The sequence below is a fragment of the Lepus europaeus genome, chromosome 10, assembly GCF_033115175.1.
Source record: "Lepus europaeus isolate LE1 chromosome 10, mLepTim1.pri, whole genome shotgun sequence".
NCBI lineage: Eukaryota > Metazoa > Chordata > Mammalia > Lagomorpha > Leporidae > Lepus > Lepus europaeus.
The window spans coordinates 54487853-54506907 of NC_084836.1; the positions used below are offsets into that span (position 1 = coordinate 54487853).

Genomic DNA, 19055 nt, shown 5'->3' on the forward strand with positions numbered 1-19055 from the left:
GCAGCTTTGTGTCAAGCTGGTAACCAAATGAGATGCTAATGCTTAATGTTGCAGGCTTAACATGCTACACCACAACGCCAGCCCCTTGGTTGTGTGTGTTCTAAGCAAAGGCTTAATCCAATGTGCCATAACACCTACCTCTCTTTTTATTTTTTATTTCAATGGGTTTTTTTTTACCCTTTACTTTTCTGTGTTTCCATGAACATTTTCTCAAGCCCAGAGATTCTTAGCCAGATCCAGTTGGTTAATGAGCCCTTCAAAGTCATTCTTTGTATTTTTCACCTCTAACATATCTTTTAAAATTGTTCCTTGGAATGTGTTTCCCTGATTACATTATCCATATTTTCTTGTGTGTTACCTACTTTTTGCATAAAAACCTTTGGCATACTCCCAAAAGGACAAATACCATATGTTATCCCTGATCTGTGACAATTAACAGAGCACCTAAAAGGAAATCTTTAGAAGTTTCTGATCCAGCTTTTTGCTATGGCCTGGAAAAGCATTAGAAAATGGCCCAAGTCCTTGGGCTCCTGCACCCATGTGGGAAGACCTGGAGGAAGCTCCTGGACCCTAGATCAGTGCAGCTCCTGTCATTGTGGCCATTTGGGGAGTGATGGAAGACAACTCTCTGTATCTCCTTCTTTCTCTGTGTAACTCTTTCAAATAAATAAATAAATATTTAAAAAAAAAAAAGAAAATAGATCCCAGTAAAAAATAAGAGTGAGAATAAGAGAGGGAGGAGCTGCAGAGTTTGACACACGTTCCCAGGGACATACACCTAAGGATAAAGCTAAAAACTTGCTATGTGACTCCAAATCTCATTAAGCTGGGTGGTACTAATGCCATCTTATATGTTAAAGAGATCATATTAAGAGTGCAATTGATCATAAAGATAAGATTATCAAGGGATCACATAAATGAGACCCAAGTGTCTGGTAATAACAATAGATAGAATTAAATAGGAGAGAATGTTCCAACATGGGAAACAGTCCACACAGCAGACTCATAGAATGGCAATCACTTTAAGTAATACTCTGACCTCTGAATCAGCCCTCAAGGCATGCAGGTCTGGCTGAAAAGCCCATGAGAGCATTTCAGGGATGGAAAGCCAAGACACTGTGGCAAAAAATATTCTACATGAAGGATCTCTGAGTGAGATTCCAGTGGAAAGAAGGGGCCATCAAAGAAGGATGTACTTTTCTCTGAAAGGAAGAGAGAACTTCCACCTTGCTTATGGCCCTAAATACTGACAGAGTTTGTGGACTCAAAAGGCTTCTTTGCCTTGGGAGCTTATGTCAAGAGCCTCAGGTGATCACTGACATCAAAAATAAGAGTGTTAATTGTTAAATCAAGAACAGGAGTCACTGTGCACTTACTCTCTGATGTAGGACCTCTGTCCTTAATGAGTTGTACTGTGAGAATTAATGGTAAAACTTGTCTTCAAACTGTACTTTGTACTTTGTGTGTGTGTGTGGGGGGTGCAAATTGTTGGAATCTTTACTTAGAGTTGGTCTTCTATATATATACTTAATTAAAAAACAAATCTTAATGAAGAATGGGATGGGAGAAGGTGTAGGAGGTGAGATGGGAGGGCGAGTATAGGGGAAGAACTATATTCCTAAAGCTGTACCTATGAAATTTATATTCGTTAAATAAAAGCTTTCTTAAAAAAAAAGAAACCTTTGGCATATTAATGTAATACTTCTAATATTCTTGTCATATCTAAGTCTAGTTCTGATGCTTGCTGTGTCTCTCCAAAGTGTGTTTTTTTTTTTTTTTAATTTTTTGAGTGTCTTGTAATGTTTTGCTGGAAGCCAGACATGATATAGTAGATGAAAGGAACTCTGGTAAATAGGCCTTTGGGGTGGGTTGGTGAGGTGGGAGGGGAACAGAAGCATTTGTAGTGATGATTAGGTAGTAATCTTCTGATAAGTGTATGTCTCTGGGCAGTGAACTTCAATATTGCTTCCCAGAGTCTCACATTTTCACCTCCATTGAACAGGACAAGATATCTTCAGAGGGCTAGAGTTGGGTATTTCCTTTCCTTTGAGTGAGTTAGGCTCTGATAAGATCACATGAGATAAGGTCTTTTCTCTTGAGAGCAAGCCTTGTTAAGAACAGAATGCTTTGGCATGTTTCCACACGACTCATTTTCCCCTTTTCCTGTCAGAAGATTTTTCTCCGGTAATCACTATGAGACTCTCCTGTAGTTCCAGAAAGTGAGCTAAAAGTGAGGGACCCCCCCCAGATAACAGGGTACCCCTGGAATTTCTATGTCCCAGGCTTGTCCATACTGAGCCACCATCAGTTCAACAATTAAACCCAGGGTTTCCTACCCATTCACTAGTTCCCATGTAAGTTCTGCTTTGATTTGTGCTCAAGTGTTTACGATTCTCTGATCTGCCTTATTTTTCCTCCATTCTAAGGGCATTGGTTTGCCCTGTGACCTCACTCCTCTGACCAGTTCAAGAAGGGCTGTTCAGTTTTTAATTTTCTCAGCTTTTTGCTTAGGATGAAGCAGAAACAGAGGGAGATCTTCCATCCGCTGGTTCATCCCCCCTCCCCAAAATGGTCACAATGGCCAGGGTTTGGCCAGGGCTGGGCCAGGCTGAACTTCTTTTTGGGTCTCCTGCATGGGTGCAGGGGCCCAAGGACTTGGGTCATCTTCCACTACTTTCCCAGGCACATTAGCAGGGAGCTGGATTGGAAATGGAGCAGCCAGGACTCTAACCAGTGCCTAAATGGGATGCCGGCGCTGCAGGCAGCGGCTTCACCAGCTATCACAGAGCCAGCCTGACTCCCATGCTTTTACATACCCAACTGAGAATGGGAATTCTCAATTCAAACTGTGACAGTGACTATTTAAAATTACCAGGAGAATTTGCCATTTTTCTTGTACTGACTTTAGAAAAGAGTTTATAGCACTGTATGTTATTTTATTTTATTTTTTAAAGATTTATTTATTTGAAAGTCTGAGTTACACAGAGAGAAAAAGAGAGGTAGAGAGAAAGGAAGAGAAAATCTTCCATCCGCTGGTTTACTCCCCGATTGGCTGCAATGGCCAAAGTTGCACCGATCTGAAGCCGGATCCAGGAGCTTCTTCCAGGTACTCCGGGCAGGTGCAGGAGCCCAAGGACTTGGGCCATCTTCTACTGCTTTCCCAGGCCATAGCAGAGAGCTGGATTGGAAGTGGAACAGCTGGGTCTCAAACCGGCACCTATATGGGATGCCAGCACTGCAGGCAGTGGCTTTACCAGCTACGCTACAGTGCCGGCCCCCTGTATGTTATTTTAAAACTTTCTTTACTGGATGTTTTGCAGTACTCAACCCAATTTGTGGTACATAATAGTTTCTCAGTGAATATTTATTAACTTTTATCAAATGGCTTAATTCATATGTTTTCAACATGATTGTACTGTGAAGCTAGAAACCTAAGAATAATATGCTATAACTGCTTACAAGAAACAGCTTTTGAAAGGTGAATTAGTTATTTTAAAATATAGATATTTCTTATTCTAAGTCAACATAGCTACCAACTTATGCTGTACATTATTCTTATTGGTTATCAAACTTTATAAAAACTCAACGGCTGACGTTATTAACTGGAAGACTTTAATTTATAATCCTTGCTTTAAAAATCAAGAGCCAGGTTTTGACATATACATACCAATTTGGATATTAGCTATGAAAATGATTAATAGATACAGATCAGGTGGCTGAGCAAAGGGCTTCTCTGCCACACCTTGAAACAGTTGCAGACAAAAATTACACATTAGCATTTTATTCTTCCAAATGCACCAAACTAACTAAAAAGATATTTAACTAAATTTCTTAGTGTTTGTATTTCTAAAGTTATTACATGTTTAAATTGCAGAAACACTTTTGGAACACATTTTATTAGAATATATAACAACAGTAAAAAAGTAAAAATTCCTCGTTCTTACTCTTAGGTGGTTCTGTAGAGCAGCGGTTCTCAAAGTTTTGTCCATGGACTCCTGAAGTCCAGATTATTTGCTGTTACCAATGGTGGGGAACACCTCTGGGGCTTCAGGACCAAAGCAGCACTGCCAGTTTTTCCAAGTGGTCATTGTATTGTTTGTCACCTACAATTAAAAAGCAGGGCCAGCCTTGTGGCACAGTGGGGTAAGCCACAGCTCGTGACCACAGCCTCTCTTATTACAGTGGAAGTTCAAGAACCAGCTGCTCTGCTTCTGATTCAGTTCCCTACTAATATTCCAGGGGAAGAAACGTGATGGCTCAAGTGCTTGGGCCCCTGCCACACACTTGGGAAACCTAGATGAGGTTCCTGGCTTCTGGCTTTGGCCAGGCCTAACCCAGGCCATTGTGACCATTCAGGGAGTGAACCAGTGAGTAGATGATATTTCTCTTTCTCTCCCTCTCTCTTTCACTCTGCCTTTCATATAAATAAATATTTAATTTTATTTTTTAATTTTATTTTTTTGACAGGCAGAGTGGATAGTGAGGGAGAGACAGAGAGAAAGGTCTTCCTTTTTGCCGCTGGTTCACCCTCCAATGGCCACTGCGGCCAGCGCATCTCGCTGATCCAAAGCCAGGAGCCACGTGCTTCTCCTGGTCTCCCATGCGGGTGCAGGGTCCAAGCACTTGGGCCATCCTCCACTGCCTTCCTGGGCCACAACAGAGAGCTGGACTGGAAGAGGGGCAACCAGGACAGAATCCGGCGCCCCAACCAGGACTAGAACTCGGTGTGCCGGCGCCGCAAGGCGGAGGATTAGCCTGTTAAGCCACGGCACCGGCCATAAATAAATATTTTAAAAAGAAGTAAAATATAAAAAACCCTCATAGCAGGTTTGCCTTCAGAATATCATTGAAGAAATAACTTTTCAATATTCTGTGCTAGCAAAATAGGAAGTGCTCTTCAAGCACTGCTGGTGCATGCTAAAATATGACGACTATCTCAAAAAACCCACTCAGCTGGAATGTCTGACTTGTGAAATGAGTTAGCCACTTTCTCAATGGAGCAACATTTTAATTAAAAGAACGGGCAGGCCAACTATGGTTTTTCAGAATTGAGTATTTGATGGATGTTTTCTCAAAGACAACAACATAGACTTACTACTTCAAGAATAAACAGAGATCACATTTGCTTCTGATGACAAAATGCAAGCTTTCAGGTGAAAATTGAACATTTGAAATACTTGTGTCCACTCTTGCCTGCTTGACAGCTTCCCAATATTTAGTGAGCTTTCTAATGAGATCAGTGATGATAATGAATGTGATGTCTTCCTATTGTATAATAAAATGTGAATCACATCAACATGTGGATGACCCGCATAACTCAGGGAAACTTTGCTTTCCAAATGATAACTGCATGATGCTACAAAGTCACATATTACACATATTCAATGTGTAAGTAATATGGACCAATGGATTTTAAAGTAAAAAAAAAAACAAAATGGTCATTGACAAAGTTTCATACCGCACTTTGCAGCTAATTTCTTATTATTTATTTATTTATTTGGAAGGCAGAGTTAGGCAGAGGCAGAGAGAGAGAGTGCCTTCCATCCGCTGGTTCACTCCACAGATGACCACAACAACCAGAGCTGCCCTGATCTGAAACCTGGTGCTTCTTCCGGGTTTCTCATGCAGGTGCAGGGACCCAAGCACTTGGGCCACCTTGTACTGCTTTCCCAGTCCATAGCAGAGAGCTGGATTGAAAGTGGAGCAGCTGGGACTCGAACCGGCTCTCTGCTGAACAAACTTTGGGACCAGTTGCAGGGAAGGCCAGGAAGGTCATGATTCCAACAGAGTAATACAGCTGCAAAGTCTTCTTCACTACCTGTTCCTCCATTCTCTGCTAATGGGAATGGCTGCATTATAGCACGATGCTTGTGATCAACTAGGTTGCCCTTTCTCAGTTATGGTGAAGTGTGGCCATAAGACAGTGGCTTCTGAGTCACAGGTGCAACTTGCAGGTTCTGTTCTTAAACAGAGACTTTACTCTTTTTCGTCCTTCTTTAAGCTAGAACATGGTCATGGTGATAGTGAATCATGCTCACGAGGATCACATTTCCAAAGGAGGAAACCAAGTTCCCTGGAAGACCTCAGATAACAGTACAGCCTCCTCTTTTTCAGTCCCGAGACACCATCTACCAGCTCAGACTTAGTCCAGAAAAAAAGGAAATCTCCCATCTTGTTTAAGCCCCTATCACTAATTTGCTAAAGCACCAGAACCAGTACCCCAACTAGCAATATTAGGATTGCATAATTTCCAAGCCTCTACCCCTTGGAGGCTGGGCAAAGGTGAATGTCAGGCAAGGCTTCCTGGAAGAGGAAGCCCCTTCCTGGAAGAGCTGTGGGTTGGATCATAATAGTGATTTGGAAAAAAACTCCTTTCTAGGTGATTCTTATACTCCCCTCTCCCCTATTGCTTTATTTTTCTTAAATTTTATTTAATGCAAGCAAATGCCATGTATTTTATATATACAGATTTAGGGACATAGTGATACTTCCCACTCTACCCTCCCTCCTGCCCTCATTCCCACCTTTCCTTCTCCTTCCTCTCTTATTCCCTCGCTTAATTTTTAAAGTGATCTACTTTCAGTTTTGTTTTTTTTTTTTTTTTTGAGATTTATTCATTTATTTGAGAGGCAGAGGCAGAGACAGTCTTCCATCCGCTTGTTCACTCCCCAAATAGCCACAATGGCCAGAGCTGGACTGATCCAAAGCCAGGAGCCAGGAGCTTCTTCCAAGTCTCCCACATGGGTGCAGGGGCCCAAGGGCTTGGGCCATCCTCTGCTGCTTTCCCAGGCACATTAGCAGGGAGTGGGATTGGAAGTGGAGCAACTGGGACTTGAACCTGTGTCTGTATGGGATACTGACACTGCAGGTGGGGACTTTAATTGCTACACCTCAGTGCTGGACCCCAGTTTACTATGTAACCATATGATTAACCCTATACTGAGTAAAGAGTTCAACAAATAGAAGAAAAAAAAAAGAACACTGTTCCTCAACAGTAGAGACAAGGGCTGTAAACAATCATCAAATCCCAAAATGTGAACTTCATTCATCTACATTACATTTTTGGTACTCTATTAGTTGTCACAGATCAGGGAAAACATGTGGTATTTGTCTTTCAGGCACTGACTTATTTCATTAAGTATAATGGTTTCCAGTTGCATCCATTTTGTTGCAAAAGAGAATTTCATCCTTTTTTATGGCTGAGTAGTATTCCATAGTGTATCTGTACCATAACTTCTTTATTCAGTCATCAGTTGATGGAAATCTGGGTTGATTCCATATCTTAGCTTTTGTGAATTGAGCTTCAGTCCACATGTATGTGCAGATAACTCTTTCATATGCTGAAATTTCCCTTGGGCAAATTCCCAGGGGTGGGATGGCTGGTCATATGGTAAATCTGTTTTCAACTTTCTGTAGTATCTCAGTACAGTCTTCCACACAGGCTGCACCAGTTTACATTCCCATCACCAGTGGATTAGGGTACCTTTTTCTCACATCCTTGCCAGCAGTTGTTGCTTGTTGATTTCTGTATGAGAGCCATTTGAACTCTGTGAGGTGAAATTTTATTGTTACACTCCCCTCTTAGGACTTAACCACTATGAGAATCAATGATGTGAGGCCTTATAATGAATCTGACTTGTCTTTGTTAGTAATATTCCAGTAGAAGATCAAATTACATGGTGATTTCTTCATTCTTTAGATGGATTTGTATGGAGCCCTGACTGTATACCTACAAATAAAGGATATAAGGGTCCAGTGTAGGTCCTCTTACTGGGTTTCTTGATTTACTTTTCCTGTAAGCACTCATTCCCTGCCCCTGGAATATGAGCTTCATTATGACATGGTGATTGTCTGCTTACTGTGTTTTATGGTATCACTGATACTCAAGGCAGCTGGACAGATAGTAAATACTTGGAACATTCTTAGTTGAATGAATAAGAGGAAATGCTGGATACTCAGCATAATCACAGTGGCTTTTGCCTAACACTCATAGTTAAGCAGATGATTGTAAAGAGCAGCTGTAATAGGGCTAAGGAAAGTGGAAAGGCGGCTCTTTTGTGAGTTAACAATAACAACAGCGCATTTAAACGTTTCTTGCCCTGTGCTTGTTTCTGAGAGCTTCAAGTACTTGTTTAATCCCCACAACAACTCTGTCAACTTGGGACTGTTCATTTGTAGATGCAGAAACGAGGTACAGCGAAGTGCCTTGCTCTCAGTTGCACAGCTGAGATGAAATTGATAGTCTGAAATGTAATTCATAAATTATATAGTTATATAACTAAATATGAGTGTATAATATATAAAACATTTTAAAGCACAGCCTTCAAACCTATACTCTATCAGTATTCTTGTCTTTGCAAACAGTATCTTCTTTCCAGTTATTCAAACCCCAAACAAAAGAATAATCCTTGATTCCTTTGTAACAACAGAGCTCGATTTTTATTCTTGCCTAATTTCCAGAAACAACCTGCATGAACATATTAAATAAAATGCAAAGTGTATCACTTTCCTGTTTAAAACTCTGCAGTTAGCAGCTAAGAGGATTAAGTCCCCACGTGGGACACGACATCCCCTGTCAAAGTACTGGTTCCATTCTTGGCTATCCTGCTTCCTATCCAGCTTGCTGCTAAGGCTCCTGGGAAGGCAGTGAATGATGGCCCAACTACTTGAGTCCCTGTCACCCATGTGGAGACCCAGATGGAGTTACCTGCTCCTGACTTTAGATTGGCCCTGCGCTGGCTGTTGTGGGCATTTGGGGAGTGAATTAGTGGAGACCTCCTATCCTCCCTCCCTTGCTGGCTCTCTCGCTCGCTTGCTTGCTCTCTCTCTCACACTGTCTCCCCCACCCCACTTTCCCTGTCATTCTGCCTTTCAGATAACTAAATAAATAGATCTTAAACAAACGAAATGCCCATGGCGTCTTGTCTGCTTTTAATGAACATAGAAGAAAACTCTGCAATTCTTATTAAGACCTTAAATCCCAGGTTAAGGTGGCCTCTGTTTTCTCTTCAGCTACGTCACATATTCCTGTCCCCAGAGGCTTTCTTTCCACCCCTGGCACCACGCCAAGCACTGTGCCCTTTCTGTTAACCCTGCATTGAATGCTCTGCCTCTTTAGGTTTCTGCGAAATTTTACCTCTTCCTGGTGAAGCCTTCCCATTTCACTGTAGCGCCCGTGATCGCCTTTCATCCTAGCAAGGTGTGCTTACCTGTGTGTTTTCTGTTTTCCTTCATCTGTGACCTCTGTGAGAGTAGGGGCCTCTGCCTGCATGTAAACTCTGTGTCCTTGGAATGTGAGCAGTGCCTGCATTATAGACACAGAGAGCATTTGTCAAACTGATGAATCAGATTTAGTATGAGATGAGCACCTATTATTCATGGTTCATGGAAATTACTATTTAAATTATACAAGGGCCTTAAAAGTTTCCTTCCGAAAAAGTGTGCCAAACACGCAAATCAGCCAGCAAGGATATGAAACAGGGATGGTTCTAAAGGCTGATCAGAGCTGGCATCGATTAAGCATCCAGCATGTGACAGGCACTAAATGTATTTTATAGAGTATATAAATTAATCTTTAAAACCACAGACATTCCAAAAGCCTCATTTAAGCTAATGGTTTTAAGCTTCTCTCTAAACTTGTAACTAAAGCTACCATTGGGGAGAATGATGGCTTGGGTTTCTCCTTCCATCTCCATGTGCACACCCATTGCATCTTAAATATTGAGTGTTTAATATGTGTGTGAGGAACAATTGAGTGAATATATGAGTAAATAAACAAATGATTGAACCAGCTGAAAGTCCAATAATAAAAATAAAGATGAAAGAATACTGGTTAATTTGAATAGGATAAACAGCTCCTAAAAATTGAAAATTTGCAAGTGCTTTAAAATATTTTATGTCAAACTGGAGAGGTGTATGTGTAATGATAGCTAAGACTGAGGGTCTAAGAAATTCCTTTTAAGAGAAACACAACAAGAAGGTAGGAAAGATGAATTATATTTCAAAGCATTGAGAGAAAGGAAGAGAAATTCAAGGTAGGTTAGCCTTGATAACTTGTAAAAGAAGTGAGACTATAGTTAAACATTTTTAAAGAGCCCACAGCCAAATTACTCAATGCTTTTTGAAATATGATGTTTTGATAAAACTCAGCCAGATGACCGAGAAATAATCACAAATAGATAAGTAAATGTATGCCTTTAAATGTGGGATTTGCTTGCACTCAGTGTAGCTTTAAAACACAAGTTAGGGGAGGATGGGAGAGAAGGAGTAGAAGTGGGAGAGCCAGGGGAGACACACGCACACACACACACACAGAATGAAAGAAGTGAAATGCCAAAGAACTTGAAGCCATTAGGTAATAGATTCTTTAGATTCATCAATATGAAGCTAAAATAGACCCTGTGAAGTCTCACAATTACCTTAAAAGGCCTCATAATCAGTGCTGTATTTTTCATCACTTGAAAGCATCTAGCTGCATAAAAATAATAACATTATAGCTAGAAGAGACTTTTGAGTCTAAATCTTTCTTCCTAAGACACATTACATCTTCAGGGGAAAAAATGAATTCTGATACCGTGAACATTTTTGAAACTCTTATAATATTCAGATGACACACTTAGCATTTCAAATTTGGAAATTATCTTGGACTTTTATTTTTTACTCTCCTGTGCTCATTCCACAGTTACCGAATGAATGTATTAATTCTGTGTGGTAGAAAAAAAAATAGAAAAACAGTCTTTGAAAGCTGAGCCAATAACCTGAGCCCTTTGAAGCTTAATGTGTTTACAATCTCAGAATGAGTGCCTGACATTTCATTTTGTATGACGTCTAAACAACTACGATCACTTTACAAATGCAGACATACAACAGTTAAATTTCATTTCATGCCCAGTAAGCAAACATTATCAAACTATAAGCACTGTCCTCCACTGTCTTTTTAACTCAAAATCTTTTAGCCAGCGGAGAGTCGACCTGGAAATACTTCACAGATGGATGACTTGGCTTAGTTTATTCATCAACTTGCAGGCCAACAAACTGAGGCTATATGCATTGCTTTTAGGCAGGTGGCTCTATGCTGTGTTTAATAAACAGCACAAATAATTAGAAATTGGTTAGAATCAAATTAAAATCCCAATTAGAGATGATTTAGGGGAAAATATTCTAAAAATAAAGAGAAATATCTGTCTACATTTTCAGTTGTTGCTATGCTTGGAGAGGGCATGATGTAGATACCGACCTTTGTAGACACTGGCCTGGGGTGCTAAAAATACTGACAAAAAGGAGAAATGCTTACAAACTGAAAATTTTTCCTCCTTCCTACACAACTCCCAAGTATTCATATGAATATAGTCCTTTGAGTGACAACCTATGTATAATTAATTGAGGCTAGAAGCTAGCATTGTTCTGTAGGTGTAAGGTGCTTTCCACAGTTCTCATTTAATGTGAACATTGATAGTTTTACTCTGATGTCTACTTCTTTTTTTTTTTTTTTAATTTTTTTTGACAGGCAGAGTGGACAGTGAGAGAGAGAGACAGAGAGAAAGGTCTTCCTTTTGCCGTTGGTTCACCCTCCAATGGCTGCCGCGGTAGCGCGCTGCGGCCAGCGCACCGTGCTGATCCGATGGCAGGAGCCAGGTGCTTCTCCTGGTCTCCCATGGGGTGCAGGGCCCAAGGACTTGGGCCATCCTCCACTGCACTCCCTGGCCACAGCAGAGAGCTGGCCTGGAAGAAGGGCAACCGGGACAGGATCGGTGCCCTGACCGGGACTAGAACCCGGTGTGCCGGTGCCACAAGGCGGAGGATTAGCCTATTGAGCCGCGGCGCCGGCTTGATGTCTACTTCTATTTTATTTATTTTTTAATTTTCTGAACCTTGAATGGAATGGCTTCTGCTAACCTCTTACATTCAGAATCATCCATTGCATTCCAGGGGCCTGTGTTGTGGCGTGGCAGGTTAAGCCTCCTGCTGCAATGCCTGCAATCCCAAACTCCCTGCTAATGTGCCCGGGAAAGCAGCAGCAGATGGCCCAAGTCCTTGGACCCCTGCACCCATGTGGGAGACCTGGAACAAGATCCTGGCTCCTGGCTTTGGCTTTGGCCTGGCCCAGCCCCAGCCGTTGCAGCCATTGTGGATGGAAGATTCTTTCTCTTTCTCTTTCTCTTTCTCTTTCTCTTTCTCTTTCTCTTTCTCTTTCTCTCTCTCTCTCTCTCTCTCTCTCTCTCTCTCTCTCTGTTTGTGTGTGTGTGTGTGTGTAGCTCTGCCTTTCAGTTAAACAAATCCTTAAAAAAGTACATATTATAAGAGTCTAAGTATATCTTCTGTTGGAGTCATGCTTGATATTGGGTTCACTTATATGTACTTTTATATATACTGTTAAACCTCTTTAAATATATGAAACATTTTGTGTTTAAATTATGTGTATGAGCTACATGATCTATGAATTTCATTTAGTAGAGTGAAGGATGATGAATCATGTTCTCCAGTAAAGTGGTGTTAGGACAGAAAGGGCTAAGATATCATTATTGCCAGGGGCCAGAGTGTGTTTCCCTTCCCACTGTCCCCAGTATGTTAGGGTATCTCTGTTGAGGGCACTGGCTAGTTCTTGTGTCACATGCAGGGATCTGTAGTAGATGATGTGGTCCATAGTGCTATTCAGAAAACAGTGTGACCATGACTCAATCGAAATTTCCAAGACGATGCTCTCTAATCAGAGGTCTGGGGAAGGTTGTCAATTAAATAGCTAATCTCAATAGTTGGTCCATTTCTCTTTTCCTAATGGGAAATAGTGGTGTCTAATTCAGGTAAATTGAAAATATGATATCACAAAAAATTAAAAGGTTGGAAGAGAGACGGAAGTAGAGAGGGAGAAAGAGAGAATAGTATGTGCTTGAAATTTTATATATGAAAAACATGAAATCTATTCTCATTATGTAATTTAATGAATAAAAAGAATATGAAAACCATGTAAATGCTGTATGAGCAACTGCCTGCTTCAAGAAAGAAAATAGTGATTTAAACATATAATCTATATTAGTGCATTAAATATATAAGTACTTTAAATACATATATGTATATATGTGCTAGAGCATGTGTTTGGTGCAGTGATTAAGATGCTGCTTGGTATACCAACTCTCATATCCAAGTACCTGTATTTGAGTCCCAGTCTGCTTCTGATTCTAGCCTCCTGCTAATGTGCACCCTGAATGGCAGCAGATGATAGCCCAAGTCACTGGGTCCCTGCCACTCATATGACCCAGAATGAGCTCAAGGCTACTGGCTTCAGCCTGGCCCACCCCCGTCTATTGTGGACATTTGGGGAATGGAACAGCAGAAACCTCCCACAAACCCCTGGACGCCTCTCTCTCTGTGTTACTCTGCCTTTCAAAAATAAATAAAATGAAAAATCAAAATTTAAATATATTTGGTAACATTTTCTATTCATAGTTGATGTATATTTTGTTGAATAATTTAACCTGATTTGTCTTTCTTCTGTGTATAAGTTTTTTAAAAATTTATTCAGGGTAAACAAATTTAATATATTTTATATATACAAATTTAGGAACATAAATGAATACATAGTGAATACTTCCCATCCTCCCTCTCTTATTCTCTCAATTTTTACAATGATTGACTAAATTTACTATTATAGTTTAGTAAAGATTTAGCTCAACTGAAACCAATTTGCTGCAGTAGCTTGCTTTCTTAACATGAAAATATAAGGGTATTGGCATTTCTTTTAAAGCAGTTAGTGTTTGGGCACTGGCTGGTCAGAATAGGGCCTCGGCCTGGTTTTTAAGCCCAGATGCCTACAGGGGCCAGGTGGTACCTGAATGAGGGAGGGGTGGGGACCCTGGCCAAGTGGAAAGCACAGTTTGTTCACAGGTGGTGGCCACCACTCCATTCTAATCAATAGCTGCCGTATTAGCATTGGGCCCAGGTTGCTAGATTTTTTTAATATATTTCAAGAAAAAAAACCCAAATGATTTATTTGTAAACTCTCCTGACTTTTAGATGTTGTTTCAGTTTAAAAAGTCAAGGAGCAACAACAAAATCACAAACACTGATAGGAGCCGAACAAAATAGATTTGTGGGAGATGCTTGTTCTGTGACCTGCCATTTGCAGCCTCTGAACTGTGTCATCTTTGAGATCAGAGAGTGTGGTAATTGGCATACAGCACCACTTATCTGTGTTTGCCCTGTGGGTAGAAAGAGTGAGTCTGTCTGCAGAACAGGTTCTACGCTTAATTGAATGGAGTGGAACTGCACTCTTCCGATTTGTCAATTGCTGCAGGGTATTAGCTAACTGTTGCATACCCAGCAAGGCTTTTCATGTTTTTGGGTTGGCCCTCCATTGCTAAACATGGAACATTTAGGATAGAAGATGGGGAAGTTCAGAGATGTGGACCAGGGGTAATGATTGAAGGGATTCTGTGCACTGCACTAACTCTCAAGCAGAGCAGTGGCTGTCTTTCTGCTCTGTTTAGGATTGTGACATGTACAGCCATGTTCTCCCTTGTTCGCATCCTCCACTGCTACCGATGACCCAAGAAGACTTCCTGTAAATACCAGTTTTCCTATTTCAGCTCCTCAAGTATCTAGGATTGTTTTAACAAGGTTGTTACACTTCCAATCATGCCCCTCCAAATATACAAGCAGATTTCAAAAAGTTTCTGGGAAAAATGTAATTAAAAGATAAGTTTTTTTGGTGAAAAAAATTAAATCCATGCGTAGTTTTTTCATAACATGTATTTTCCATGAACTCTTTGAAGACCTCCCTTAATATAGCTAAATACTACATTTCCCACGTTTGTAACCAAATTACATCTTGTATAAAAATTGTATCAATTAATCAGATACTGAAATATTAACTACCTACATAAAATTATTCAAACCTAACCAAATACTGAAAAGGTGCTTAAGTACCATTTCTGGTACATAATTTTACTTGTCTGGATTGGTTCTTGGGCAAAAATGACTGCTTGCTACTACTTGAGAAAAGCAATCTCTCTAAATACTAAAATGAAAAATCACTTAACTCTTACAGAATTTTTTTTTACTTATTTATTTATTTGAAAGTCAGAGTTACACAGAAAAGGAGAGGTAGAGGTAGAGGTAGAGAGAGAGAGAGAGAGAGAGAGGTCTTCCATCTGCTGGTTCACTCCCCAGTTGGCCTCAATGGCCAGAGCTGCACCAATCTGAGCCGAGAGCTTCTTTCAGGTCTCCCACATGGGTGCAGGGGTCCAAGGACCTGGGCCATCTTCTACTGCTTTCCCAGGCCATAGCAGAGAACTGGATCAGAAGTGGAAGAACCAGGACTCAAACCGGCGGCCATATGGGATGCCGGCACTGCAGGCAGTGGCTTAACCCACCACGCCACAGCACCAGCCCCATATCACAATGTTTTAAGAGCTGTGCAAAACTGATCTCTCCGTTGAAGAATAAAGCATCCTTTCTTCCTTAGGTTGTTCCTTTCAGATCGAACTGGGAGCCAAAACAAATCATGTAGAGTCCATCCATCAGGAGTTATAATAATTTGGACGTGGTTTTTGTAAAATCTGTTGCCTGTAATATCTCTGTGGGATATACTTATATTTGACAAGGTTAATCAGAGACACCAGAACAGAGGTTGGGGCCAACTAAAAACTAAGGTTAGCAACTGTTTGTTTTCAAACTCCATTTTAAGAGTAAACTTACCTGGGAAGGAATTAATCTTGAATGTAAGAAGTTCTTTGGTAGGCAAGGTAATCTTTGAATTTGCATGAAAAAGTACCTGATACTACCTGCCTAGGCCATGTTAGCATCTGGATTCCATAAACCACAGGAAACATCTTTAATCTTCTTTTTGCCTCTGTACAGGTATGATGATACTTACCTTATTATAAGGACTGTTAGATTACACGAAAGAAATGTATGTATTGTTATTTATTTAGTGAACTATTCAAGGTCTACAATCAGGTTTTTCAAATTTCTGGTTCATTAATTTTTTTCCCATTTAAAAAATTGTTAAACTTTAAAGTAAACAAATTTTATGTATTCCATGTGTACAGATTTAGGAACATAGTTTGTTTTAGGTGAGGGAGAATAATAAAGGAAGGATTTGGAACCTAAGAACAAGTGATTTTTTTGTTTAAGGATGTTCATAAAATGTTATATGGTACCTTTTTGTCAGCATCATTAAGGTAGTGTTTCTGTTCACAGACTCATGCCTAACGCATGAAAAATTGGGAAATCTGTAGGAATGGGGAAAATTCATAGAACTATTAAAGGTAACTTCACGTATTTCAAAGCTGAGGTGTTCTTGGCAAATGAATATTTGCCTTGCTAAGTAAATTTCTTCCTAGATCATCATTAGCCATTATTATCTCAATCGAGAACTGTCTAAATCTAGAAAAGAAGAGATTGTGACTCTAACAACAAAGTGTGAAGTTCAGTCAGTTCCCTCTGAAAAGGTCCTGGATGTTACAGGGATATTGAATGACCTTTATACACTAAGGAACATGCAACTGCAGAATATTATTAGTTTATTAGGTAATATGCTGACATGCTTAATTATTTTGTAAGCAAATCAAATTTTTATTGGTGCTAAAAATTTCCACTTAATTAAAGACATGAATGAGAAAGAAGGATGGAGGGAAAAAGATAATCCATGGTTAATGCTGATTAATTAATTAAAGATAATCCATGATTACTACTTCTTTAGTCTGATGTGTTTCTGATTGTTGTACCTGAAAAGTTTTTTTAAATAGTTTGTTCACCCTTCTTTTTTTTTAAAGTAACAGACTGTGAACGTATTTCATAACTTCTCTCCTCTGTCATCTTCACCAATAACTGTTTTATCTGATGTTTAGCCTATTTGTTTTTATACTTTTAAAAAAGCATAGTAACTCAGCCAGGTTTCTATTTGAGTTCAGTGCAAACGGAATTAGATTATTTGTTTTTTTTTTTTCCTTGAAACCATGCAGTTTCCTTTATTTGCTGATTATGGTATGCAGTTACTAAGCCTATGAGAAGCTCCTCTGTGAAGTGCATTTTAATATTTAGATCAAAGAGAGATTGGAATACATTAATGCCCAGTGGGTAAACATGTCATTTGAAAGCAGCTGCCGAGCCTTCTCCCTGCTGCTCCAATTAACACATACAGCACACACTTGTCAGCAAGGGGGCTGTGCATATGGATGAAACCACTTTGCCACTCATTAATACAGTGTGCAAGAGAGCACTCAGGGTTCATCAGAGAACCCCTTGCAAAACAATAGCTTTCTAGGAAGTTTCCTAACACGTGCTTTGAGATCAGGGCTGCCTGGATTAGCTTCGGGATTAGCAGGTAGGAAAAAGCAGGTTCAGTCTCTATCTTTGGTTCAGCCCAAGTACTCAGCGCCTTTCTCCGCCCCTCTCTTCTCCACTCCCGCCCCTGATGATGGAGACGCTGGGTAGGGAAATTCTAGCGCTGGGACTCCACTTGCCCTCAGCCCGATCTCTGGAACTTTGTTTTGTTTTGAAGCTGTTTGAAGTCAAACTCTTTGCAGATTATTTTTTCTCTTAGTCTCTCTTTATCGTTTCACTTTGTCTTGCCTCCTTCCCTTTTTTTGTTAAATTGCAGTTTTGAGAGTTTCTTGAGCTAAATGAGAAATCTCCTTAAGGTAAACCCATACCCCGGGGGGCTTTCCCCCCTCCAGTGGCTGACATCTCTGCGTTGATGGTGGCACTGAGGCAGGTGCGGGAGTAGCGCGTCTTGGTCCCCAGCTTTGGTGTTGGTCTTTCATGCTCCACCGGCTCCCGGAGCAGCTGCGCTATTGCTGCGCGCCGGTGCTCCCTGGGCTGGGCTGCGCGGGGAGAGATGGAGCGCTTCCTGGGTTTTGTCAAGCAGATAAGAAGATCTAGGAGAAGAAAGGGGAAAAAGTACCGACCAGAAGAGGATTACCATGAGGGCTATGAGGATGTCTATTATTACGCGTCAGAGCATTTTCGAAGTAAGCACTCCCTCCACTCTCCTGCTGGCGTGCAGGGGCTGACAATAACCCCTGTGTTGTGCTTTAGTCTTAAATGCAAAAGGTTTCCCAGATGGTGTTCTCTGTGAGCTGTCTGTAAGTACCAAAGTGCTACATTTCGCTGGATTTGTGGCAAGAGTAGCCACCAGATAGAATCCAGATAGTATAATCAGCCAAGGTGTAGACACTGGGTTAATATTTTCTGTATCATCAAGTGACTGATACTTTTTTGAAAGGCTCATTAAAATAATATTTTGCAAGCCAATATAAAAGGTGTCTGGAATATGTCCAGTTGTGGATATTTTTCAACAACTTTTTTTTCCAATTTAGGGGAGCCTAACTCATTTGGAAGAACTAATTGTTCAAGTTGATGCTCATGATTAATGCTCCTGATTGACTTCTGGATGGTTATCTGTGATTAATCTCAAGTGCTTTTTATATACGTTCAAATGCTTTTTTTGTGTGTGTTTATAATTTTGTTATAAAAGTAAGAACTCTTATTTGCTGTCACCTAGAAGCAATAATGCCTGTAGAATAAAATAATATCTTCAGATCATTAGCTTATAAACAGTAGAGAACTAGAATTTTTCTTGTGCCTGTCAGTGCTTTAAGTTCCTGGTGAGTTTTACAGTTGTTCCAATAGATTTAAAATGCTCAGGAATGCCTAAGGGCACAAAGAGAAAACAACTATATCCAAATACCTCTGAATTAATATGCCTGGGATAAGGAAAGGTGGCAGAGATGTATGATCGATATTTTAAAAATTAAGAATGATTTTTTATGTTTTTGAATGAGAATCTTTATAAACTTGTATTTCAATCCTAATTCTTTCTGGCCTTTTAATGTCTAACTGTGACTGCATCCCATTTACAACATCTAACCATTGATTAATAAATGATTTAGATTCCAACTTCTGTGGTATTGAAAGCCAAGAGAATCAGTTCTAAATGTCAGAAATTCTGTTGCGATTGGTTAAGGCTAAGGGTTGAAAATTCATGTGGTGGCAATAATACAATAATGCAATATTATAATTCTTTGATACTGGCTTGGGTAATAAGGCTTTGTTGC

The 19055-nt window shown here is 40.2% G+C and overlaps 1 protein-coding gene across 4 annotated transcripts in view; it reads left to right on the plus strand.

The window, feature by feature from the left end:
* Positions 1 to 17836: 17836 nt before the first annotated feature.
* GRIP1 (glutamate receptor interacting protein 1) overlaps positions 17837 to 19055 on the plus strand; it is a 434525-nt gene continuing 433306 nt past the window's right edge. For all 4 annotated transcript variants that reach the window (XM_062202081.1, XM_062202082.1, XM_062202083.1 and 1 more), the window contains exon 1: positions 17837 to 17969. In XM_062202081.1, the coding sequence (XP_062058065.1) occupies positions 17837 to 17969 (133 nt within the window). The remainder of the gene's footprint in view (positions 17970 to 19055) is intronic.